Genomic DNA, 25,532 nt, shown 5'->3' on the forward strand with positions numbered 1-25,532 from the left:
AAAAGTTACCTAGTTCATTACTCACTGCTTCCTTTCTGAATTATAACCACAAACCTGAAGCCTTCATGATGCTGATAAAGACTGATCAAGTCCTACCCTATTGCTTAGCTGTTTTCAGACAGTTTTCAGAGTTGTCATGAATTATAAAGGCAACCAGCTAATATCTGACAGTGTGGTAGCAGCTAAGCTAATGACTCTGACTTCTGAAACTATGCTGTGTAGTCTGGTGTAGCATCATCTTTATCTTCTATTATTTCAATTAAATTAGATACATAAGTACAGTTTATTGTCCAGTAATTCCCAGTATCAGTGCTACAGCCTTCCTTAACTTCCTTAAACTATAGATAAAGTATTTTATCTTAGATTTTTTTTTTTTTTTTAGAAGGGATGGCTGTTGCTGTAGACATTTGGAAAATAACAGCTCCTGATTCTGATATGTCTGCCTCTGATACTAGTATGTAAAAGCTGTTCTGAGGTGGAGTGGGCAGAGGGGCACCTGGGTAACCAAATTTGTTAGGTTTCAGTGAGAAGTGTGCGAAATGCTTTTTTTGCAAAGTTTTATAGGGGTACAGCGTGCTGTCTGTGACGGATGACGCTTATGTGTGGGTAATCCTTAGCTTTTTCTTTCTGTCTCATCTGTTCCTTCACATGGGCAGGGCTTTGTTCAGGACGTGCATGAGGGTGGAGTATGAGGGTGGAGTATAAATGGGGGTTGCTTTAATTTCTGCTTGCAGAGCAGTGTAGGTGGCATGAGAGAGGCAGTCACAAGAATGTCGAGGAACACGTGCCTGTCGTGTACTGATCTATTTTATAGGAGTCCAGCCTAAGGGTCTCATAGAACCTGGAGTTGATGACTCCAGGTGACATGATGTTCTGGAACTGAGTATGATCTTTTATTTAAACAGTGCTAATTAAAATAATTCATCTCTTTGTGGTGCTATTTCTCAGGCAACTTTAGAAGGTGCAAACCGTATCCAGTGCTGGTGTCCAGCTGAATATCATTGACAGCATAGAAAACCTCAACACCCATTTGCATTGGACTGTCTTATGCTGACTCTGATCTCTAGTGCTCTCGGTGGGCTGGGGTGGGCCTCTCTGGAAGGGTATTTTTCTTCATGTACTCTACTGGCAGGCCCCAAGCTGGGATCCCTTTTTGTTTAAGTAGGATGGAGCAGAACTACAACTCTGAAATTTGTTCTCTATGTTCTACAAGGGCATTTTGAACACAGAAATAAAAAAGTCCATTTCTTAGCTCTTGAGAGAAGGGGAAGTAGCTTGTCTGAAGCTGTTAAGAGTTGGCACATTCAGATATGTGATTGTGGTGTTGGTTGTTATGTGTTGTGACATCTTTAATGAAATGTTTCTTTCTCTTTCAGTTTTAAGATAAGTCTGGGACAGGTGACTCGCCAAATTAAAGAGCAGTGTGACTTGACATTCCTGAAAATCAATCTTTTGTAATGAGTAGTCCTGAAATCTGTATCATGAGTGAACAATGTGATAGTGGTGGACCACATGGTTTCTTTTGACTGACATCTGCGAATATCTCATTTACTGTTTTGCCCAGTAGCACAAGCTGTGTCTTGGTCTTCTCGCTGTTCTCCAGAGCTGTTTGTTTTCTTCCAGAATGTTTTTCTTGTGTGTTTACTGTCCTTGGATTTTTCTGTGAAGCAGATGTTTCCAAACTCTTGGTTTTCTGAAACATTGGCTGCTCAGTTATGTGAGCTCAGGCATTAACCGTATGAGAGGCTGGGAGAATGTGAGGTCCAAGATAATAAGAGGGTTTCTTTCTCCAGAGGGGAAAAAGCACTGTCTGGGGGATTTCAAAGTGCATTTAGTGTTTTTCACTGATGCTGTGATCTGGTTAAAGCAACATGTAGTTGTGAGGGTAATGTTTTGAGAGGTGAGTGGCAATAGGGATGTGAATTAGGAACAAAGACAGAGGTAAGGTGGCAGTTGAGTCGGTGGTAGGTATGTATCCTATGCCATTGTGTGCCATGGGAAATGTTTAGGGAACTGCTCTGTCTGTAGCATGAAGACAGAGTACAGCCCCTTTTGTCCGTCTCAAGAGGATCTGGTGGAGAGATTTGTTGGACTGAGTTCATATTGGTTCTACCTGCTGTGCTTCCTGGCAGTGGAAATAACCTGTGGAAATACCTATCTTTCGAACAGATACGAAGTGTGCAAGCCAAGTGAGGATGGCTCGGAGTATGTTACTCTCTCTGTTTACTTTCGGGAAAAGACAATGAGGCAATCCAGCAATACTTCAGGGACCATACTCTTTGGTCAGCCACTACTAATATCTGTGCCAAAACACAAGCTCACTGTGGATCACTTGTACAGTGTCGTTTTGGAGCAGATCGGGTAAGTCATGTCTGTACCTTTGAATCCTATGCAAAGTTCTAGTGGTCACTTATTCAATTACACTGTAATAGGATTACTGCATTCTTGTTAACGTGAAGAGTTTTCCTTGATTAGTGTGATGTATAAACCAGGATTTGCATTGCATTAGGGTCTGGAGGCCCCAGGGACATTTCAAGGTCCTGTTTTTTTCTGGGCTCTGTAGAAGCAGGCTGTAAGATCACGATGGTGGCTATCACAAGGGAAGCTGTCTGCTTGGTGTTGCAAAACGTGTCAGGAGCAGAACTCAGGCCATGTCTTCAGGGCTCTCAGATGGGGCCACCGTAACTTATTTTTGCCTTTTGCATCTACTGCCAGTAAAACTTGGTACAAGCAGTGAGGACAGAGACTTGCTGAATTGTTGTTTGACTCATCTGAGAGCTCTTGGCCTGTAAACAGTGCTGTACAGGATGGGTTCTGGTTTGCTGAGGGGGATTGGACAGCAAGACCTGATGATGGGGAGGGGTGCTGTTGTTCTGATGTACAGCTTGGTATGATTGTGTGATAAACATATTCCCTCTGTTTAGCCGCTATGTGAAACTCCCTTTGGCAGAAGAATACTCTACACCCTGCCCTGACAAAGGAACCTGCAATGGCTCCAATGGTGTGGTTGATGGTAAGGTCCTTTCAAAATTGGCTGGAAGCTTTTCAGCACTTAAAACTTTTTATTAGCATTTGGTTTGTGCTGTGTGTATTTCGCGTAAGCTCTAGCAGATTGTTTTTCACAATAATTAAACCACACTATTGCATAGGAGTTTTGCATGGTATGGTGAGAATTCTTGTAGGCCATTTTCCTTCCAAGAGAGATCGGATGTGCGTAAGCAGCAGCAGGAGAACAAGGTGTGATGTGTATTCATCTTGATCAATGTTAGGGAAGTCCTGGCTTCCCTATTAGGTGTTCAGGTGCCTCCCTCCAGAGGCAGCTGCTTTCCTAATGTGCCCTTTGGTGATGAAAACTGGCCTGTTAGGTCACAAAGACAAGTTCTGGAGAAATAAAGTGGAAATGTTTTGTATTCATGGACCTAGAATCACAAGGTCTCATTTCTAGGTTAGATGCTTACAAGGAAGCTTTTAATGCTGATGGCAAATGCACGTTTCCCTTTCCTCTTTGAAATTATTCACTTGTGCTGCTGTGAGAGTAACAACTGGAACAAGTTAAACAGGAAATTTTAAATGGGGAAAAAAATCTACCCATTTTTCCCAAAGAGTGGAAGTAACTTTCCTGGAGACTTACATATTCCCTTCTGTAAAGACACTCAACTGCAACCTTGCTGATTCTCTCTTGGGATGTTTATTAGGGTGTGCTGTCAGAAGGTATGATTGTTAACCTGCTGTGAACTGAGCACTCTCCATCATGTCTGATAGTGGGATATAAAATCCAGCACGTTACCTGGTATCTGCTAAAGGAAAAACTACAGCTTCAGAGGTAGTGGTTAGCAAGAACAGATTTCTTTTTCTGTGTGTCTCTCATTACTTTCTGAGTAATCAGCATGTGTCATAACAGGCTTGTGCAAACAGCTGTCAATGTGAGGTGTCAGTCTAAACTTTCACTGAATCTCTTTAATGTTGTGCTTGTTTTAAATTTTGCCAGGTGACATTGAAGAGATGGAGCATCAGGATGGTGGACAGGAAGGCAGGGAGAAGATGGCAGAAGCTGATCCCTGCCACTCTGAGGGTTGTATGCAGGTCGAGTCAGCAAGAGACCTGCAGCCTTGCAAGAAGCAGCATTTCACTTTTAGCCTCGTGAATTCCTCTGGGACCTCTGAGATAAACTCCATTGTAGAAGGAAAAATTTTAAAACTGAATGGTAATTATTGTCTTGCTATCTTTTTTCCTCCTTCTCCTTACACCTTTACAATAAATGTTTCTTCTTTATTGTAGCTTTTTCTGCGCTTGCTATTGACTGGGATTCTGATACACGGAGGCTACTTTTTGATGAACAGGAGGCACAGGTTGTAGTGTGCTTTTTTCGTAAATAATCTGTACGTAAACTTGCATGGTACTTAAAAGATTACAGTAAATGGTGAAATGTAGGTGTAGCTGCCTTTGTAACAAGTGGAGTCACTAGCATGAGATATGTTTACTTAGAGTCTTTTAGTGGTAAGGTCTATAGATCTATAATTGCTGATCTGTTTCCAGTGTGTTCTGAAAAGCAGGTGTTTCCATTTCAAAGCTAAGTAGTCTAGTTTGTAGTCCAAACCAACCAAACCAACCCAAATTCATAGAGCCTAGTAGAAAGCTCAGTATTCTTTCTGTGAGAGTTCTGCTGGACTGTGTTTTATAACAGAATAACCTGTTGTTGCTCTTTTGCAAAAAACCCCAAGCCCACCAACTTTGAAGTAAGGACATACTATATTTTCTCTTACGGACTGTCTGTAACACAAGAAAGGAGTGGCTGGAAGCTTGAGACGATTGTGTGGGTGGGGAAGGGGGGGCAGAAATAGCATGGTGAAGGTGAGCATGTTCCTTTTCATGATGCCAAGGATTAAAGGCTACGTGGAATTGAATAAACCCTGTGTCTCTTTCACTAGGCATTTGAAAAACATGTGAGTATGTTACAACCACAGAAGAAGAAAGCTGTGGTAGCCCTCAGAGACTGCATAGAGCTCTTCACTACTATGGAAACGCTTGGTGAACATGACCCGTGGTAAGAGCCTCTTTCTGCCTGCAATGTTTATCATAAAATGCCATAACTATTTGAATTCACATTATTTGTCATGGGATTCTGATAATTTCTCAAGTCTGTCCTCTTGTCTTCATCTGTGAGAAGTTTGTCAGTTCTGTGTTAAGTCATTGACTCAACAGGCTGCAGACGTGGCTTAATAAAAAGTATTTGTTTCCTGCCCTTTTTCACAAGAAAAAAAGAAGTGGCAGTGGGCATGTAGCTGCCAAAGATCAGGCTATTTTTAATTCCCCAGCATATAGCTGTCTTCCAGACAGTGTCAGAGGAAGCAGTTGTGGTAATAAAGAGTGAAAGCATATGGCTATGTTAGGGTTTAATCCTGTATTATTTTTAGCTTGAACCAGTCCTGAACCACTCCTAAGTCTACCAAAAATCCCTAGTCCAGAGGGGCTTGGTACAGCAGATCCTAAGTGACCAAAATGTGATTACTGTGTGTGCAGGAGATCTTTGGGGGTTGTTTGCTAGCTGCATAAGAAAATAACTTACAGTGTAGTAGGTGGTGGTTTATTATTAAATTCCAATTGCATGCTATAGATGTGCTTCCAGCTCAAACAGGTAACAGTTGCATCAGGAGATAATAAAGAAGTAATGGGACCTTTAAACCTTTTTCTTTTTTAATTTACAAAAGCAAAATTAATCTTTGTAATGTCCAGTTAATGCACTTGCCATAGGACATTTTGCCTATAAAGTGAAAGCAAGTTGCAGTTTGTAAACCTCTGAGGAAGTGTGTTCACCTGCATATTGCACGAGCCAAAATGCCTTCTATAAGGCAGGGACTGTACTGTGCTATTGAGGCATCTTTTAGTGGAAGGCCAGAAGCTTTTCTTTTAACGTAGTCATTCATTTCCTTGTTTGTTACTCCTTCCTCAGGTACTGCCCTAACTGTAAGAAACATCAACAGGCCACAAAGAAGTTTGACTTGTGGTCTTTGCCCAAGATTTTGGTGGTGCATTTAAAACGCTTCTCATACAGCAGATACTGGAGGGATAAACTTGACACTGTGGTGGAATTCCCTATCAGGTAGGATTCTTCCCTCAAGCTGGGAAGAGCTTGAAGAAGCTAGTCAAGAGAAATCTGCTTCTGATGTTACTGTTGGGTGGGCTTGTTATTAAAGCTGTAACTGGAACAGCTCTGTCTTCTGGGTTTGAACTGCAAGATAACAGGCATGAGCTGAGTTGGTTGTTTTTTTGGTTTGTGGGGTTTTTTTTTGTTTTTTGGTTTTTGTTTTGTTTTGTTTTTTGTTACTCTTAAGCAGTTCTACACATCTCAAAGAACACTAGTTACCAGCAGGTACTGTTTCTTCTGAAATTAGGTTAAAACCATGTGATTATGCTGAACCAAGAGAACTTCTACAGAGAATTTAGCAAATTTGTTGGGCAGAGCTGCACTTGTAGTACTGAGAATTGCACAAGTACAAGATGAAAGCCTGCCTCATTCCTCTGCTTCTGCTTGTCAGCATCCTGCTGCAGGATGAAGTGTGTTCTTTACTACTCCTGTCTCATGCCTACACAGGGACACTCTGAACTGTCTTTTATGCAGCACCTCCCTCTAAATCTTTTGGCAGTGCTTGATGTGTTTACCAGGACCTGCCCTGTGTGGGAGGGGTAGCATGTTTGGTCTTTAATAACATCTGGCCATTGAGCAACAGGGTGCAGCACTTCTCCACCAGTGCCATGCACCACTTTTTAGAAGGTGCTGGTTACTGGTGTACTGATACTTTTGGATTTCCTTCCAGGGGTTTAAACATGTCCGAGTTTGTCTGTGACCCAAGAGCAGGTTCATACGTGTATGACCTCATTGCGGTTTCCAATCACTACGGAGCCATGGGAGTAGGCCACTGTGAGTAACTGCTTTTCTGTCCGTTGTGTGCAAGGGAGTATAGGCAGAGGCGTCATGGGAGGGCTCTGTGCATCAGAGACCTGCAGCAGCCTTCACCAAGGGTGTCTAGTCCAAAGCTTACCTGTGTTCTGTATGGAGGTGAATATCCTATTGGAAGGTAACGTCCTCCCTATTAGGATTTGCAGAGCAGCTACCCAGTTTGTGTAGTTTGCAGCTGCCTCTGCGGTCTGACGCTGATGCCTGTGGGACCTTGGCTAGTTGTCCTTAGAGTGTGTGTTGGTGTTCCCCAATTTATGAGTGGAGTCAAGATTTTCAATGCTGAACGTGAAATTGTGGAAAGGAGCCTCTTACTGGAGAGTGCTGGGGAGAGTCTTCAGCGTAAGCTGTCAGCTCCAAGATGCAGCTTCTTGCCCTGCAGCACACCAAAGTGTGGCTGTGTGTCCAGTATGGGAGCAGCAGCACAGCTGCAGAGCAGAGACTGCACTGTTTGAGTCTTGAGCATCGCTGTGCGGTGCAGCTGGCGTGGCCTTACCTATTGGTCTTCCCCGGAGTACTGAGTTTCTTCTCCTGACAGACACTGCCTACGCAAAGAACAAAGTGAATGGCAAGTGGTACTACTTTGATGACAGCAGTGTATCAGTGGCTTCAGAAGACCAAATAGTGGTGAGTATTTGGCCTGAGGCTAATCTGAGTTTGTGCTGGAAGTGTGGTTCCCTGCTTTGGGCGTTACATTTCCAGCCAAGCTGCGTGGATTGTTTCAGATGATTTTCTTCTTTGTTTGGTAGACAAAAGCAGCATATGTGCTATTTTATCAGCGCCGAAACAGTGAGGAACATACTGCCCCAGCTCCTCCCCAAGAAGAGTGTGATGGCATGGATACCAACTAAACATCACCTCCAGCACTCAGCCACCATGTTAGCAGTCGCTCTTCTAGAGCCATGCCTGAGGCATCTGAAAACTCTTCTTCCTTCTGTAGGAGTCCAGCAGAAAATCTAGCACTGAAGGATTCAGTGCTGGGGGTTGCAGAATAGCACTGGAGAGCCAGGAATAGGTGCAGGTGCTGACACTTGGGTATTTAGAGGCCAAAAATAATATATATTGGAGCTTCAATAAAGTTCTTTTTAAAATCTGGCTGAGCTGTGTGGCTAGAGGCAGGGTCCAGGGCTGAGCTGAGCTGGGCTGGGCTGGGGGTCTTGGGCTGAGGGTTGTAGCTGGGGTGGGGAGCATACAGCCTGAGCTGGAGGCCAGGTCACAGCTGAGCCTTGCAGGGGCCTGTGGAGGAGTATGGCGGGTATGATTCTGTGAATCGACGTGGGGCTTCCTGTCAGCTCTCTGGCATTGCTGTTGGGCCCTGCCCGTGTCAGGGAGGCTTGCTGCACCCTTTCTGGAAGCTCAGTTCAAATCTTTGTACATCTGGCCTGTCTGTGCAGTCTCTGCCATCGTACCTTGGTCCCCTTGCTAAGCAGCAAACATTTCTCGTGTCCTTTCACTGATGCATTTGAGGCTCTTGGCAGTTTTGACTCCGCCTTTTTCATGTTAACACTGAATCCTGTAATGTAGGAAGCCTCGCCAGCAGCGAATCGTACCTGCCTATGGTGTGGCATACGTGCAGGCTGATGGGCACAGTGATGCAGGATACAGCTGCTCTGGCTCCTGTTCTGCACAGAAAATATCATCCATAAGGTTGGCAGTTGCTTGTCCTCTCTATCCATCTACACCACTCACTTCCAGGCTGCTTTGTAAGCACTTTTCTGCCTCCACCATATCTCCTATGGTTTGTGCAGTGGCAGCATTTTTATCCCTTTTTGCTCACTTATGTGACTCCTTGGAGCTTTTTCTCCAGCAAAGCTCAGCTCTGCATGCTCAGAGCTGTCACCTGTGAGGATGAGAGCCCAGTGCAATGGATTGTGTGAGTTTTCAGCCTTTTCTCTTGCGACTTTTGTTTTTTTTTTGGACTGCTCTTTCAGCCTTTCTCCTCCTCCCTTGAGCGCTGCCCTGTAGATCCCCCACCTCATAATCTCCTGCGAGTCTGCAGGTGTAATGGTCCTGTCCGAGGTCTCTCTTTGCCTTGGCTGTTCAACAGTTCTGCTCCGCCCTTTCGGCGCAACTGGCAAATGCTCTTCCCTCTCTCCTCCTTTACTGTCCGTGTTACTTGTAGGACTCAAGTCCAACTTTCTTCTTGAATGAGGACTCCTGTGAGCACTAGATCAGGTCAGTCCTCAGTGGAGACCTGGCCTTCCATGTGAAAAATGGGAAAAATCTAGAGCCTTTGTGTTTTGTAGGGAAAGATCTAGCTCAAGGTGCTTGAAGCAAACAGGAGCATTTTTCCTTCTTGGAGCCAAGTGCGTTGGCAGAACAAGACAGGCTACTGCCCTGCTTTTTTCCCCCCTGAAATGCGTGCTTGCAGCCACTCGGTCCTCTGTGCACAGTCCCTGTGGCTTCATTGCTGACTATAACCTTCTCTGCTGGTCAACATAACAGTGGTCATCCATTTAACTCCAAATTCGCCAGCTCAGCTCCCTTTCCGCAGCCCGCAGCGACAAGCCCCCTAAGAAACTGTGCCTGTCCCTGCACCTCTGCTGAGCTGCAGCCAAGCAAAAGCCCAGCCAGCTGCTCCCTGTCTTCTGCTCCAGGCAGTGGGAAGGGAGGGCAGCACCGTGCGGCCCCTTAGCCAGGGCCCTGGAAGGCGGTAGGAGGTGGGAGGGCTATCCCTAGCTGGCACACTAGGGTTGTGATCCTCTTCTGTGGAATTTTGCTTTTAAAGCATTGAAATTTGAATTTTGAGGTCAGAATTGCTTAACTGCTTCTGCTGTTCTGGTTTTGGGGTTGTCTGGGATTTTTACAACTCTTAATATTGTGTTTCTGTTTTTTTCCTTGTTACTGAGGGGAGAATCCAAAAGCAATTTTTAAGCTGTACCACTGCACTGAATTACTTTGATCAGCATTTTTTTGTTTGTTTTACCCTGAAAGAAAATCATGTGGGCATTCCAAAATGGGGAAGAGAGGAAAGCGAGGGGAGTAAAATACCTTTTTAAAACAAAAATCAACCTGAAATAGCCTTTGTTCTCCTCCTCACCTCCCTGCCTGCGCTGACACTGAGAAACACATTAGTGGGGCTAAATCTCCGATGCTCAGATGCTGAACAGACTCTGTTGTACTGCAGAAAAAGTGGCCCAGCTCTGACTTTCTCTGCCTCTGAGCTGATGAGCTTTGGCTGGTGTGTGTGCGTGCTGTAATATCAGACCTGTTTTTTTAGACTAGCACTTTGTAAGTGGCTGGCTCTATTGTACAAAGAGGAAAATTAAAGAGTGGTTTGCACTGAAACTGGGTTTTGTTGTATTTTTAGCTTTCATTATGTGACCGAGACTGCTGGTTGTGGGGATGCCTGGTGCTCCAGGAGCTCTTGCAGCTGGGGAGGGCGAGTTGTGCAGAGCCAACCCCTCCTGGCTCTGCCAGTGGGGATTTGGGAGAAAAGCAGCTGCTGCCTGCACCGCTCTGTGCATCTGGGAGTCCCTGCTCGCTCCAGGGTTGCCTTTTCTCCCCTGTGGCGCTGGAATGCTGATACCCTGTCCTTGCCTTTGTGTGGCACTGGGCAGTCTCAGCTACGGCTTCCTCATTCCTCTTCCTCTGTGGATCTGGGGGGGCTCCTGACCTGCATCTGTCCATTTTCTCCAGGGGTATCGGGGCTGCTTGTGGCCATACCACTGAAATAGTTCTGCAGTTGCTGCGATTTCCTCCTCAAGGCAACCTGAACGTATATACGGGAGCAGGCTGGAAAAGACTGAGGAAGTTAAATGCAACAGGCTTGTGTGCATGCAGGAAATCTGGGGGACTGTCAGAAAACTGCAGATCAAGGGGGGCTGTGAAGACCCAGTAAGAAGGTTTGAAGTCTTCATGTTGAGATTACAGTGTAACAGTGGAAGAGATTGATCTCAGCCAGAGAGGGATAGAAGAGCCTTAATGCAGAACAGCAGATGGTGAGCTTCGCTGTGAAATGCTGGCCTCCAAAGCCTGGCAGGAAACCCACCACAGGAGGAAGGGAAAGCAAAGCGGCAGCTTTTGGATGCAGAGGTGTTTGGGTGTTCTGTGTGAGCATGCAGGCTTACGAATGGCTCGTGCAGGAATGCCAAGGGCATGAAGCGAGGTGAAATTCCCCGTTGCTAAAGGGAGGGAAAAATAACCTGAAACACTAGTTCTAGTGTTGTCAGCAGCACTGTTGCTGGCATTCAGGAAAGAGGTCTCTGAGGCAGACCAGAACATCTCTGAGCTAAGGCTCCTCTTCAGAGGGGAGAGCATTTTGGTAAGAACAGAAAACAGGCTCTGTCTCAGTCCCAGCTCGGCTCCTGCTTTGAAGAGGGTGTGCAATTTCACCCCAAAACAAAAGGCTCAGAATAAAGAGGGGGGAAGGGGGGAAATACCAGCCACAGACTACAGAAGAGCTTTTGTTTAAGAAGCATTTCCCCAGGTTAGGACTTTTCACCCTGGGGAACAGCGATCTGAGGAGCTCCTGCAGGACAGGCTGGGAACAGTTACTCCCTGTTCTCTACAGTGCAAGAAGATGGTCAGGTGGGAGTGTTAAAACAAGATGAGTATTTATTTTCCCCACCTGGCACAGTACATAACTGCATGGGGACTACAGGGAACAGCCAGGCACCCTTGCTAGGCTGGTACATCCTGCTGTGAGTATGGCAGGCAGGAGGGCTCTGTAGGCAGTCTCAGGTGCTTATAAATGGATTTGAGAAGGATTAAATTAATGGGGAAATAGTGCGTTTGCTACCTCTGCATAGAAATGCTGTCTCTGGCTCTCCGCTGCCTAAAGACCTCTGAGGAGCTGCTCTGCCCAGGAACAAAACCAAGCAAGAGGGGGCCAGACATTGCCCCTCTGACCACTGGTGTGTCCACCAGCAGGTTGACCAGGGCAGAAGAAAGCAGTATTTTGCACTACTGGGGAGTCTTGGTGCAGGCTTGGATAGGAGTGGAAGGTGAGCTGTCCCATGCTCTGCTGTGGGCAGGGGGTGAGTATCTCTCTCTTGCTTTTTTTCTTCTGAGAAAGCTTCAAACCCCGATTATTGTAACAGGAATAGAGTACAGAGGAAGGACAACCACTGCTTTCAGAAACTTGAGTCCTCACACTGCTTCTGAAGATGCATTAGATGATTAATAGATACTTTTTTGCCAAGTCAGTTTTGAATTGCTAACATGACAATGTCTTAATTGTTTGAAAGCAAAGGATAATGGGCTATGTGTTTGTTTAAGACCAGAAACAGGCACTCCTTGTACTTTTTCAGTCTCATGAAGCTTTAAGTTCTGTAACTCGAGCAAGCTTGCTCTTTGTGTACTAGAAATAGGAACATTAGGTCTTTTCTCCAGCATACCTTTCCCAGGAAGAGAAACAGAACTCCAGCTAGAAACCCACACCGAGATCCTTTGGCTCAAATACAACGTACTCAGTCCTGGTGCTGAAATCAGAGTTAGGTAACTGCAGTTCTGAACATGGTGCTTTCCTTTTATTCTCAGCCTTGCTAAAATACATTATATAGTTTTAAGTAACATTTCTTTTCAAATGACTTTTACAAGAAGAGACAAAAGCATATTCTCAAATTCAGAAGATGGAGGTCTGAAGTTCTTCCTTAAACATGCCTTCAAAGTGGAGGTCTTTTGCCATGAGCTCTTCTTCTACATCTTCTAAGGCCCACTGATGATCAGTCAGTTCTAAAGCTTCCCATTCCGTCTGCATTGATAATAAAAGGAAAGCAACATAGTATTAAAGAACTACCAAAGCAGTGCTTACCTTAAAACTGCAACAAAACCCAAGTGCTCTTAAAAACCTGGCAATCCTTTTGTGTCAGGAATGACTAACTAATCAGGTTTGCTTCAGGGTATTAGAGCTCTGCCAGACCCAGGGCAACTTCCATACCCTTCATCGGTTGTCAGCTCTAATTTTAGGAACCGGAATCCAGAGCAATTCCCTCACTTGACGCAGGGAGAGGACGAGTTACATATAGCCTACAATCCTGTAAGTTCACAGCAGACAGGAGTGCAGGTGGGAATACTGTACCTTAAATGCTTTGTTAGTATCTGCTGGCATGGCCATTGCTGCCCCTGTCATCTGTTCTTGCATCACCCTAGACTGATCTGCAGCTACAAAAGAAACGAGAGGTTGATTTTAATTTGTGTCACTTACTTAAACAGCATTTCTTGGAGCACAGTGCCAGTAGGTTGGTTTCTAGCTATAAACCAGAGTTGCAGAAACACCCAGAATGCAATACTAATGTGCCAGAAAGAGTTCTCACAAGGTATCTTGTTCCTACCCCCTACATCTTAGCTAAATTTACATAAAATAGGCAAATGGAGGAACATACAGTCTTCTACATTCCCAATAACCCCAGAAACAGTATCTGTCCTGCCCCGCATCTAGCACTAAGAAATCTTTGCAGCTTTCCTTAAAACTGATCCTTGCTAGAAATCAAAGCAAGCTTGAGAGCAAAATGTCTGCATGCCAATTTGGTGAGAAGGAAAGCATGGGTTCATTCCCCCGGAAGTTTATGAGCAGTTAGCCAATGGCTGCTGCAGAAGATTTGGGTACTTGCTGCAGGTGATGTCAAACCTGGCCAGCGGAGAGTAACCTCACGGAAGTGAGAGAGGCTTTCAAGAGCTTTTGGCTGGAAATTTAGAAATCCTTCCCCAGCCTCCCTCAGAAGTCATCCCATGGAAGAGCAGCCAGCTCTTTCACAGAAGTGACAGTGTCTTACCATTATCTTGGCCCAGGATAAGAGTATAAATGCTTCTGAGTCCAAACACATTCAAGAAGTACCAGGAAGCAGAGCTCACCCTGATAAACGAGAACAAGCATGGTTGATTTCAGTTCCAAGCTGGCTTGTTATCTCATTGCAGAAGCACGCACAGACTATTCAAGGGTTATTAACACATTCAAAATTTTCCAAGTGAATATTTAACCTTGTTTGCTGAGGCCACAGGCTTACCAGGACGCGTCTAAAGTGAGCAGTTCAATTCCCTGCTGCAACATTGGTTTAAAACGCAGTGTCAGAGGAAACGGGACCTTTGCTGCAGGGTGGAAAAAAAAAAAAAAGCCCAGTTTTACAAAGTAACACTACATAATCGCAAAGCAAATAGCAATACGAGTAGATGGGTCTTTTATTAAATCTAATGTAGTCTGAATGCCATGCCTACAGTAATGAGTTAACATGTACTTTTGAAAAAGCTGTAGTTCTGTATTTATTTTAATATGAAAAGACTTTTTGAAACTTAATCAGGTGGCCAAACCATCACAGCTGGTGTTTCAGTGACTGCGAAGGGGAATGTTAAGGAAACAGTTATCACATAAACAGTAAGAAAAAAACCAGAACTCTGAGTTTAAGGAAGTATTTTTGATGTGCACACCCTGCATTACGCAGTAACCCACTCCCTGGACAGGTTCAGAGGAAAAGCCACTGTATCAACTTGAAATTTAGGCAGTTTTAATAAATCTAAAGATTGTTTTCAGCACTACAACTGTTTTCTTTGTGACCATGGCCAGTACTCTGAAAACAAGTTTCCCTCCTTTGATATGGGGCAAGCAAATCAATGCTGTTCATGGAGTGAATCGTGGCACTGCCACAAGCCAAATTCACGCTGCTTCTGATCAACTGCTTTCAGGTAGAGGAGCAAATCTCTGATGCAGGCCAGACCCTCGAGGTCATCATCAGAAACATGGCCAGGCCCATGGGTTGTGCTATTCCAGGCACTTACTTGTGACAAATCCTGAAAATGTCATGTTGATCCAACCTCCGATGAGGATCATGGGCAGAACATTGGTTACATTCCCTTTCATCATGTCTGTCAACATCGTAGGATCTGCAATTCAAAGATTTGATGTAACGTAGCAGCGTATCACAATGAAGGGAAATGAGATTACTTCACCAATGTCAGCTATTTTAATTAAGAAACTACGTGAGAAATAACAGTCCTATCCCTCTCTCTATCCCATATCTATGATTTTCCACTGTTGTAAAATACTTTGCAAAATGAGAAGAGCAGCCAGTGTGGCAGTGGCTGCTGCTGCTGCCAAAAGGGTCTTGTGTTCTCTGCTGTGTCTGACCCCAGTGGCTTTGTCTGTGTTTGACCCCATCCCTTGCTCCAGACTGCTGAACTTGTGGACCCCTCTGTGAGCTGATTTAGCTAGAGAAGGGACAACAAACTATCCAGCTAATTTGCTGCTGAGGTTTTTGGCCACGTTAATAAGTTAAATCAGTTTAGAGAAGGTCCTGCAGGAGCTGGTGCAAAAACCTGCGAAAAGGATCCAAGTGAGAGCAGGACTCCCCATTTCTGGCAACAGTGAGGTGGTCGTGGTCTCATGAGCCGCAGCTGGGGGGTGAAGTTAAGCAAAACGAAGTGACCCAGCATGTGGCTACTGAAGAGATGGATCTCGCTGCCCCTCCTCCCCAGTCCCCAGCTGCACAGTCCCACCCCCTCCCTCACATTCACTGAGCTCTTTGCGAAGCGGATTCACCTTCCTGCCTTGGCAGAAAATTTATCGTTTTTCTGCCTGGATGTATTGATGGTACCTTAACATACCTGTCATTGGTGAGGGAGGCACTACCTTTCTTTTCGTTTTCTTAAAAAATCCATCCTCTGGGTTATTAAAAAAATATTTCCGGGTCAGGAAAGACTGAAAACAAAAAGAGCCAATGCCAACACCATAAGAAATTAAAGGACAGAAGTGTGATTTCTTGCTCAGACATGCAGACATCTTATGAGCTCTTTCGTAACACATCCTTCTTTCCTGGAGAGGTACTTCACTGCCCGTGTGCTCTAAAGCTCCTCACTTTTTGGTTTCCCTGAATCCAGAGTACCAGCTCTCTGGCTTTCTAAAACTCTTAAAGTAATTCTAACAATTCTCTGAAGAAGAATCCACATTGATTAAAGAGCTTTTAGCGCTTTGTGCAAAGTTCTTGCTGGCCCAGCACCAATACCAGTGTATCTGGCATTTTCATTCCCCTGAACTGACTTTCAGATTTTACAACATACGTATTCGGCAGCAACTGAGCCAATACGAGCAACTGATTTTTAGTTCAGCAAACGTTACAGCTGACACTGTACGACTCCCTCGTTATCCCGAGCTTTTATTAAATCCCCGTGTGTTTCTCACTGGATATTAAACACGATGGTTTAGACGCAGACTTCATTTTATCATGCAGTTAAAACACCAAGTTGTGGAAGCTAATGTTAGCATCAGGGGAAAAGACACGTGCAGCGGTCCTGTGTCCAGGATTCCTGAACACCGGCTACCGACCCAGCAGACGCTGCTGCGGGCTGGGGGCGGCCCGGCCAGGCTGTCTGACCCCGTGGGGCGTCGCAGCAGAAACCGCCCGGTACCCGAGAGCTCCTCTAACCACGGCGCTGCGCTAACAACACTTCTGGCTTTGGGCTTGACTCGAGCCGTCCCCTTGGCAAAGCCTCCAGCCGGTCACGCCGCTCCGTACCTGCTTTGGGATGTATTTTCCGTTTTCCCGAAGGACTCTGCTCCGAATCAGGACTTGGCTGGAAAAGAGACACGGCGCGTTAGCGGCACGGGAGCGGGCCCAGGCCGGGCGGGCCGGGGGATCCCCGGGAACGGCAGGTGCGAGGTGGCGGCGCCGCGTCCTCCGCCGCCGGGAGGGCCCGGGCCGGGGGGGGGCCCTGACCTGTCGGACACCTGCTCCTGCGTGAGCCGCTTGTCGCTCTGGAGGAGGATGGAGACGTAGTGCCGGATCATGCCCACGAAGAAGGTGATGAAGACGATGGGCAGCACCACCCACAGCCGGATGTTGGAGTCCAGCAGCAGCTCGGGCTCGCTCATCCTGGCGGCACCGCTACCGGACCCGGCTCCTGCCGCCACCGGGCCGCCCCACGCCCCGCCTCCGCTTCCGCTTCCGGGCCCCGCCGTTCCGCCGCCGCCGGAACGACGTCACCGCGCACCGGTGGCGGGAAGCTCGAGCGCGAGCGGTGGGGACTGGGGTGGGGGGAGGCGGCTGCCCCCGCAGCGAGCCGGCACAGGGCCCGGGTCCCTCCGCTCCCCGGTGGGGCGGCAGCGCGCCCTGGAGGCGGAGGCCGCCGTGCCGCTCGCGGCCCAGGTGAGGGGGAGCGTGCCCGGTCCAAAGGCGAGCCGGGCCGCCCTGGCCCTGCTCCCCGGGGCCGGTGTGCTTCGGGTCGGCGTTTCTGAGCCACTTTTGGACAAAATCTGGCCGTTTTGTTACTAGCGGCATAAAACCGGCTTTAAAACGTGGCTGCCTGCCGAAGCGCTGGCCTGCACCTGGGATCGCGCTGGCCTCCCTGGCTGAGGAAGCTGATACAGCCAAGCTAAATGTGATGAAAGCTTTGTGTGCCCCCGTACTGCCCTGTAAACGCGCGGGTGAGGTAAGTTGGCTGCCACAGGAATTTCCAAGCGCTTGGGAATAGATATACTAAAGAGAGGGCTGTCCGGGAGCGAGCACCCTTCAGCCTGTCAGTCTGTACCTCGGGTCCAGAAGAGCTGCTAAAGCCTCATCGCACTTTTTTTTTCTTAATTGTTCCACTTCCCCTCTGATATTTTATGTAACTCACTTTAATAGCTTCTGCCAAATAGTTGAAATTGAGCATGAGATGATCAGGCATTTTTTTAAATAATTTTTAAGTTTTAAAGGTGAGCCAAGATTTATTTTTGCTTTTTAATCACTGCCACCCACCAAAAGAGGACAAGTCGGGTGGAGGTTTGTGCTGGCAGGACTCTTCCTGCGGTTGTACTGGGTTAGGAACACGAACAGCGTCAGCTAACATGGTCAGGCTCACGAATACTAAACTGCTAATGCTTAGTAGCTTTCTCTGGGCATGGGGAGAGCATCACAAGTTTAGATCAGTGGATACCATCTGAGACCTCCTAGTTACTCAGTTTAACTTGCCATTTAATTTGCCTGGCATCTGAAAGAAAAGCCTTGTTTTATGAGGAACTGAATTTTTTTTAAAAAGTGATGTATTACACTATTTAGATATGCCAAGCTCTAAAATCTCAACCTGTACAGCAGAAAAATGTGGTGTGATACTGGTTAACCAGGCAGTCTGCCTTTCTGTGAGCAATTTCAGGTTCTGGAGCTGTCCTGGTTTTGCTGGGATTGAATCATAGAATCAATTTTCTGTTCAGAAAAGCTGCACTTTTGAGAAGACTGCAGCACCTGATACAGCAGGAACAAAGGTGATAAGACACTTTGTTTTAGTTCATGGCCAGCCGTGGTATGCGGGTTTCCATGGTGGTCAAGGCCGTTAGCAGTTTTGAGTTAGCCAGGTGCTAAAACTAGGAGTGAAAGCCAGGGCAGCTGACCCAGCCTGGCCCACAGGTGTGTTCCACACCATAAATGTCATGCTCACTATAAACTGGGAAGGTTGCTGAGGATGGGGCTCTTCTGCAATGGTTGCCATCTCTGGAGGGTCTTGCCCATCATTCTGCTCCAGAGGCCTGCTCTCCTGTTTGTTGTGACTATCATGCAGTGTTTGACATCCAGCATTCATTGGGCTGAGTATAACTCTGTGTACTTATTATTAGCATTAGTATTAATATTAGTTTTGTTACTTTATTAAATCTGTTTCCATTTCAGCCCACGGGTCTCCTTTTCTTTTCCCGATTCCCCTTTTCCTCCGGGAAGGGGTCACTGGGTGATAAAACAACTGGCTATAGTTTAGCCCCTGGACACAGGATATATGGCAACAGGAGCATTTCCCTTCTCTATTCACTAATGCATTCTATATTTGCTTAAAAAAACCTCAAAGTCTTGTCTCCTTTGCTCACTTGTCTTTTTCCTGCATTTTTATAGGCAACAACAAAGGTTTTGTTACCATGGTTTCAAAAAGGAAATTGTCAAAAGCTGATGCTTCTGGAGAGAACTGCCAGACAGACTTGCCAAGTAGGTGCTCAGGTACAATCTTAGGGGGAATGGAGACCCATTGGTAGAGGCAGCAGCTCCCAGGCACGGAGAAGACCAAAATGACAGTTTTGATAATCCTAATTGTTAGTGACGCTGTTGATCTTTAAACACTTTTTTTTTTAAGGAATTACAATAAAACAACAATGTTAAAAGCAGTGCCATACCTTTTCTCAGTCCCTCTGTTATCATACCTTTGATCGGTGTTTATCATGTTGAGCTTCACTGCCTTCAGAGTCTGCAGATTATTCACATTTGATCAAACCTGATATCTATAAATCAAACCAAAATAACCTCTCTATGTATCTGGAGGGAAGACAGTTATTTTTCGCTTTAGCAGATGGGTGGATACCTAAGAGACAGGTCTGGTGGGAGAATCTATATTAAATTTGTACTTTTCAGGTCGGAGGAAAATATGTGCTCTAGTGTTGCTCATAATCTGTTAGTGGATGTGTCTCCCACGGGAGTCTGCCACTGGAGGTGTGTCATAACTGTCTTTGGTTATGGGTCACTAAAAGGGGTGAGGAAGAAATGTTCGTTTCTCGTGTCATGCTGCAGGGGTAACTGCTTTATAGGATCTGCGCATTGGCATCCGAGTCGGCTAATGGCTGCTGTCAAATAGCAGTACAGTTTGTTGGTCTGGTCCCATAAGTGTATTCCTGTGTTTCTTTTAGTTTCTTACTAGAAGGTTAATTTTGAATTAGTTGTTTATATGAAGGATGCTTGCTATTTTTATTGCAGAGTGTATTTGATGTAGCATGTCTTGTTTTCTCAGAAACAAAGAAGTCACGGATTTCTGAGAAGGAAAAGGCTTCTGCCCTTAGTGGAGTGGAGAATGAGGGAGTCTTTGAAGAGCTCCTTAGAACATCAGGAATTGTACTGAAAGCTGGGGAGGGACAGAATGAAATAGGTATGGGTTTAACACTTCCTCTCTCTGCTGGTATCTGAAAACCTGCAAAGATGACTGGTACAAAGTAAAGATGCATTTTACTTGCAGAGCAAAAATGCTTGAGCCAGCTTGTTCCAAAGTTCTAGCAAACCTTCATCTGGCCTCTTATTTGTTATATACCTCTTGAGCTGCCCAGTTCCTGCTGAATTCAGTGCATCACCTACACTCATTATACAAGATTTTTGGGTGTATACATGCTAAGTTAAAAGACTTCTGAAAGATTATGGGGGATATATGGAATAAGATTAGACTGCATCTGTGATTACTGTACTGAGTTACAGAGGCAGGAGCTCTGAAACAGGGAAATGAACATGTCCTTGCCTTTCAGCTCAGACAAGGCCTTCAGGAATTCATGTATCAAGCCTTTTTAATGCTATGAGCTACTCTCAGCCCAGACTGGAGAAAGCACAAGTGATGATACCACTCAGGCTTTTGCTAACTGGATTTCTCAGTAGAGCAAATGCAGAAGTATTGGTGGATGGGCTTGAGAGCTTGTACTTCGTGTAGCTGCTGTTGTGATGTTGTATTGACAAAATGTGTCTGGTTCTTTATTTTCTTTTTAAACTTTCTCCTTAGCTGTAGATCAAATGGCTTTCCAGAAGAAGCTCGGCCTGGCCCTGGAGAAGCACCCTGCTTACCCAGGAGTAAGTAACGGACTATGCTTTGGCAGGAGCCAGCTTTAAAACTGTTTGCTGTGCAGCAAAAGATGCAAATGCAGCTGCCTGTCCCTGCTAGTCCCATGCAAAAGTATGCAACACTGTAGCTTAGCTTGGATTTCTGTGGCCCAGACTCTCTAGTTCTCTCAGTGTTGCTGTTCCAGCCTTTTGGTCCCATTGTCCTGCTATGTCTGTCTCTTCTCAGCTGTTACATCTGAATAGTCAGAAAAAGATGACCAGCCTGTTCCTCTGTTAAACTAGACTTGGTGTGCATGCTCCGAGACTCGTTTTGCATAATTCCAAGCAAAAGTTCTGTACTTCCACCACCGTGCCCTGTCAAGTAATTCATTGGCAATATTATTCAATAGACAAAGACGCTTTATGGGAAAAATTTCACTTGCTTAACTTTCTAGTGGAAGCTGTATTTGGTTTTGTGTTGGCTGGGAGCTGCCAGCATTAAAACTGCCACAATGTGGTGCTCCTCTCCAGTCAGCAAGCCCAGCGTGAAAGTCCTGAGGCCAGTGATTTGAATCCTGCAAATATTTTTTTGGGTGCAGCTCTTGTCACATTAAATGTTGCTGTCTCAGCTGAACAGGAAGAAAGGCAAAGCCCTTTTAAATCGAAGTTAAATGTGAGACTGTTGCTTTAGAGTTATTTTGTAGAACAATCAGTGTTTGCTTTTGGAAATGGTTTACACTAGAGTTCATTTATTATCCAGCATTCCTTCCATCACAGTTTCTGTCTGTCTGCAGTTCCCTGGCTAGCTCTTCCCTATTATCATCTGCTCACAAACAGCGTCCTAAAAGACAGCATTGACAGGGACGTCCTTTCAGGAAGTGAATAACTTCTCTCTGCTTTGCAGGTTGTGAAGCAATTTATCAGCGGCTTGGAATCTCACATCAAGGACAGAAACCAGTTCAAGAACTGTCTCTTGCCATGCACTCCCATATGGACTGAGGGGTTGAGGTCAGAGAAAATGTATTTTGTCTTCCCCTTCAGTCAGAGCCAGTCTCTAGTTAAATGTCATGTAATGTTGAGCAGAGTGGAGGGAAAGGCCATAGCTCCAGCTGATACACAGCAAGACTTGTTTCTTATGCAAAAGTGGCTAGTGTAATACGTTGCTTTTTAATAGCAGTAAGTTTAAAGTGGTAAGTAACAGAACTCATTAGTTGCCTGTGGCATGCATTGGGCTCCATGGCATTTTATGGCAAGAACCTAATACTGAGGGGAAAAAAAAATTGACAAGGCTGGTGAAGGTCAACTGTTTTTTGACAATTTTTCCAGCAGATACAGCTTAACCACACAGACTTCTGCATTTCCAGCTCACTCTAGTCTTGTAGAGAGTAAGCTCATTCAGAGCTAAAGTGCAGTTTTTATTTTGTGTGTGTCTGTGGTTATGATATGTTACTATAAGTCATTGCAAGTATTTTTTTTTAAAAAAAAAAAAACAAAACAGTAATCAAAAGAGTTACAGGCTGTTCTCCGAACATGTTCTTATTACAACTGTGGTGGAATCTTCTGTCTTGCAGGACTCTGACGCACTCGTATTGTGAAAGCCTCATTAAACTGCTTCTCGGAATTAAGATCTTACAGGTACGGGCATCTTAGTTTGCTCTTTACAATGGTGTCTGTTTATTTAGGGATCCTTTTGCTTATGTAAGTAGAGGATCAATAGAGCTGGTTGTGAGGCAGATGAGGCTGCATCTGGAATAGTATCCAATTTCTTGTTTCTTTAGGGACACAAAGATGCTTAGGGCCTAGAGCACATGGCATACAAGAAGAGACAGAGGGAACTGGGTTTTTTCAGTCTTAAGAAGAGAAGAGTAAGGGAGATCTTGTGGTCTTCAAATATCTAGTTGTATGGTGCAGAGAAACCAGGGCCAGACTCTTCTCAAAGGTGAACAGGGGCAGGATGAAAGATGACTGCTCAGGTCAACCACAGGAAATTCTGATAGGATATAACCAGTTCCACTGTGGGGAATGTTTTCCTGAAGTGCTAGAAGAGGCAGGCCAGAGAGGTGATGGAAACTCAATTATTGGAGGAATTTGAATCTCGGAGGTGTTTAAAAATGGGTGAGATGCTGAGCAACCTGCTGGCAAGAACAAGTTCTGTTAAGTTGTATACAAGTTGCATTAAGATGTATATGGAGTTGAAGATGACAGATATCTTACCAAGGCATGGGAAATCTTAGAGCAACTGTGGATTTAAATCCTCTTATAATTAAAATGTTGTAAAAGTTCTTGTCTTAAATACATTTTTAGAATTGCATTTGGGCCAGGGTTAAAGGGGGGAAGAATTAGACCTGCAAAGGGAATGGCAAAATTGTGTGGACACTGTTTTCAAACTTAACTAAAGTTGATGCTTTAGATGCCTGTGTGGTGAAAAGCAACTCATCTGGGTCTGAGAAAGAGCTTCGTTTGGCCCAGAGGAATTGTACATCCTGCCTGTATGCTCTGCTTCTGTTAGATTACATGGATAGTTTATACCACTCTCTGCATTTGTGGTTTTCAGTTTGCAGGCTATATGCCTCCTTTCTGGCATTAGGGAAGAGATTTCTTATACAGGAAATATTTTTATCAGTCCTTTTGAGTATTTTATTCTGTGCTCATTTCATCTTTTGTGAAAGATCAGTTTTGGTGACCATGCCACAACACAAGCAGTAAATCATCATTCTAACACTGTCTTTTTGCCTTTCTTTTAGCCTGCTGTCATAACACTGTTGTTGGAAAAGATCCCTGAATTCTTTTTCGACATGTGAGTACAGACTGTCTTCTCTCTGCCTTGAAATGAAATTTCTTCTTTTGGACAATCACTGACTGTTTGACTTTAACTGTTACTTCAAATGTACCTGAATGGATGTTTGCACTTTTGTTTTTTTCATCATACATGTGTAAAATTATCTGTGAGGTATCATGACTTTAAACTTGTGGGTGCATAAAGCAGAAGACAAATTTGTAGAGGCTGAAATACAGACATAACCTCATGATTCGTTATGCTTTTCTTAGCTCCTGGCACAAGCTTGGGAGGTATTTCAGCAGAGGAACTACAGAGTGTCTCGTTATTTAAAAAAAGATGAAAGTGGCCAGCAGAGTTTTAGGAGGCTGCTGGATGCAAACAGACCTCCTCTTAAAAATACAGATTGTGTTCAAACAAGGAAAATAGAAAGGTTCTTGAATGTAGAACATCATAGCAGAGTGAGAGATCCTGAGTTGCAACATAGGCAAGACTTGAACACTTAAACTCTTTTTCCAGTGCCCTGGATGCTCATTGCAGAGTTAGTGGAGCAGGTCAAGGGATAGAAAGAAGCTGAGGCTGTTTCTGATACAGTATTTGTTTCAGTGCTGAGCATCAAGCAGGGTACAAATGCTGTACAGAGATTGAATCTGAGAAATTGTCTCAGACTGAAATCTAGTTAGAGGAGGGTTTAACACAGACAGTCACAAGGAGTGAATTGTTTTCACCCAAGAATTCTAAAGGATCTTGGATATAAAAGTGATAAGCCGTAAATTGTGCTCTGAACCCTTTAGTAAGTCTCAGAAATGGATGGTGTTACATTTATCTCCTATCAAGCTGTAGGAAGAGTGAAGTTTTTTCTATGTATTAATGACCAGTTAAAAATGGAAACAAAAAATAGGTCCATTTTGCAGTAGGAGGAGGTTGTCAGGATGGTCCTATGGAGATCTAGGTTGTTCAGCATGTTTGGAAGTGAAAAAGGAAATGAAAAGTGAGGTAACAATTTATGGTAACAATTTCCAGGGTAATCTAATCTAAAACTAATTGTGAAGAGCAATAGATTTTTTTTTTTCCCCAGTGGGCATCCTAATGTTTTTTTGTTTTATTTAATTATGGGACAAGAAACAACATTCATTACAGGCAGTCTGTAACCACACCTGTACTGACTGGCCAATTTCTTCCAAATCTGATGTAAAAGCATAGACCTCTCAGACCTCTACAGGTTTAATACCAGTCGATGCCTGGACAGAGGACATTCAATTTATTGACTCACTGTAGGAAGAGTAGGGAGAACTTTTTTTATCCATACGATTTGGCAACAGCCAACTGATTAATACATATGTGCTCACAGACCACTGTGACCAGAACTTAGAGAATAGAGGAGGGCATCTTAGACAGTACAGCTCCATAAACCTTGTTTTCTTAAAAAAATCAGACTAAAAATAATACTGATTGTATAAATACAGTGACAAACTCAGTGTTTTCGTTGAGGAAAGGTATCTTGTATGGATGATTCTTTTTTTTTTCTTTAATATCAGTTAATTTAAATTGCATCTCATGGTCTTGCTGACCAGCAGCAAAGCTTTTGAGTCTGTCTGTAGGTCTGACTAATTTGTGTTTCACTTTCTGCTGTTTTAGTGTGGGCACCTTTGGAACAAATTTTCCGAGGCTTATTGTCAATCAATTTAAATGGCTTGACAGGCTTCTTGACAGCCAGGTGGGTACTGATGGTGCAATCACATGTATGTGTTTTCCATGCAACTTCTGGAACGCCTCTCAGGTGGGATGAGATCAACTATTATGCTAATGAGATTTCTGTTTTATTATGATTGCCTTCAGTGACTTTTTAACATCCCCTTTTACTGTTTTTCTTCTTCCCTTTCTCTAAGTCTCCTTTTTTGTAAATTTGTATCTGTACATATGCATATGAGAAGCTTGCTGTTGTGTTTCCCAGTTGCCTTTGCTCACCAAGATAGTTATATCCTACCTGTAAAATACCATTGTTCCATAAAAGTCTATGCTATGATTCATGGCTTCAACAGGACAATGAGTTAAGGAACTGTTGGCATAAATCCAGCCAAATGACTTACTGAGTGACCTTACACACGCAATATTGTTGCCATGCTAATGAACCGCTTGCTCACAGTGAGACTTGTGTGTTTTACAAGTGTTCCTCTTGTCCGCAGGATCTTGTCAAGAAGTTAATGCAGATGGTTAGTGTCTCTCCAGTACCAATCCAGCATGATATTATCACCAGTTTACCTGAGATCGTGGAGGATTCCCAGAAAAGTGAGGTTGCCAGAGAGCTCAGGTACAGATGATTCTGTTGGGGTTTTTTGTTTGT

General features: G+C 44.6%; 3 protein-coding genes across 7 annotated transcripts in view; 2 read left to right on the forward strand and 1 right to left on the reverse strand.

The window, feature by feature from the left end:
- USP4 (ubiquitin specific peptidase 4) overlaps positions 1-10,243 on the forward strand; it is a 43,755-nt gene extending 33,512 nt beyond the window's left edge. For all 3 annotated transcript variants that reach the window (XM_068408781.1, XM_068408783.1, XM_068408784.1), the window contains 9 exons: positions 2,170-2,361; positions 2,925-3,013; positions 3,989-4,204; positions 4,279-4,349; positions 4,929-5,044; positions 5,951-6,100; positions 6,816-6,919; positions 7,494-7,582; positions 7,705-10,243. In XM_068408781.1, the coding sequence (XP_068264882.1) occupies positions 2,170-2,361; positions 2,925-3,013; positions 3,989-4,204; positions 4,279-4,349; positions 4,929-5,044; positions 5,951-6,100; positions 6,816-6,919; positions 7,494-7,582; positions 7,705-7,806 (1,129 nt within the window). In that variant the 3' untranslated portion in view covers positions 7,807-10,243. The remainder of the gene's footprint in view (positions 1-2,169; positions 2,362-2,924; positions 3,014-3,988; positions 4,205-4,278; positions 4,350-4,928; positions 5,045-5,950; positions 6,101-6,815; positions 6,920-7,493; positions 7,583-7,704) is intronic.
- Positions 10,244-12,404: 2,161 nt separating this feature from the next.
- On the reverse strand, positions 12,405-16,827 carry EMC3 (ER membrane protein complex subunit 3). The gene is made up of 8 exons (XM_068409155.1): positions 16,603-16,827; positions 16,402-16,459; positions 15,494-15,587; positions 14,669-14,773; positions 13,903-13,984; positions 13,672-13,751; positions 12,978-13,060; positions 12,405-12,650 (listed from the first exon to the last, which is right to left on the reverse strand). The coding sequence occupies exons 1-8, from the start codon at positions 16,755-16,757 to the stop codon at positions 12,522-12,524; spliced, it is 786 nt and encodes a 261-aa protein (XP_068265256.1). The 5' UTR covers positions 16,758-16,827; the 3' UTR covers positions 12,405-12,521.
- A 118-nt stretch (positions 16,828-16,945) lies between these two features.
- FANCD2 (FA complementation group D2) overlaps positions 16,946-25,532 on the forward strand; it is a 51,036-nt gene continuing 42,449 nt past the window's right edge. For 2 of the 3 annotated variants that reach the window (XM_068408744.1, XM_068408746.1), the window contains exons 1-9: positions 16,946-17,314; positions 18,742-18,843; positions 19,625-19,759; positions 20,375-20,442; positions 21,317-21,420; positions 21,984-22,047; positions 23,157-23,209; positions 24,827-24,905; positions 25,375-25,499. In XM_068408744.1, the coding sequence (XP_068264845.1) occupies positions 18,765-18,843; positions 19,625-19,759; positions 20,375-20,442; positions 21,317-21,420; positions 21,984-22,047; positions 23,157-23,209; positions 24,827-24,905; positions 25,375-25,499 (707 nt within the window). In that variant the 5' untranslated portion in view covers positions 16,946-17,314; positions 18,742-18,764. The remainder of the gene's footprint in view (positions 17,315-18,741; positions 18,844-19,624; positions 19,760-20,374; positions 20,443-21,316; positions 21,421-21,983; positions 22,048-23,156; positions 23,210-24,826; positions 24,906-25,374; positions 25,500-25,532) is intronic. The other variant, XM_068408745.1, reaches the window with a different exon arrangement.

Source organism: Nyctibius grandis, chromosome 10, assembly GCF_013368605.1.
Source record: "Nyctibius grandis isolate bNycGra1 chromosome 10, bNycGra1.pri, whole genome shotgun sequence".
NCBI classification, from domain to species: Eukaryota; Metazoa; Chordata; class Aves; order Nyctibiiformes; family Nyctibiidae; genus Nyctibius; species Nyctibius grandis.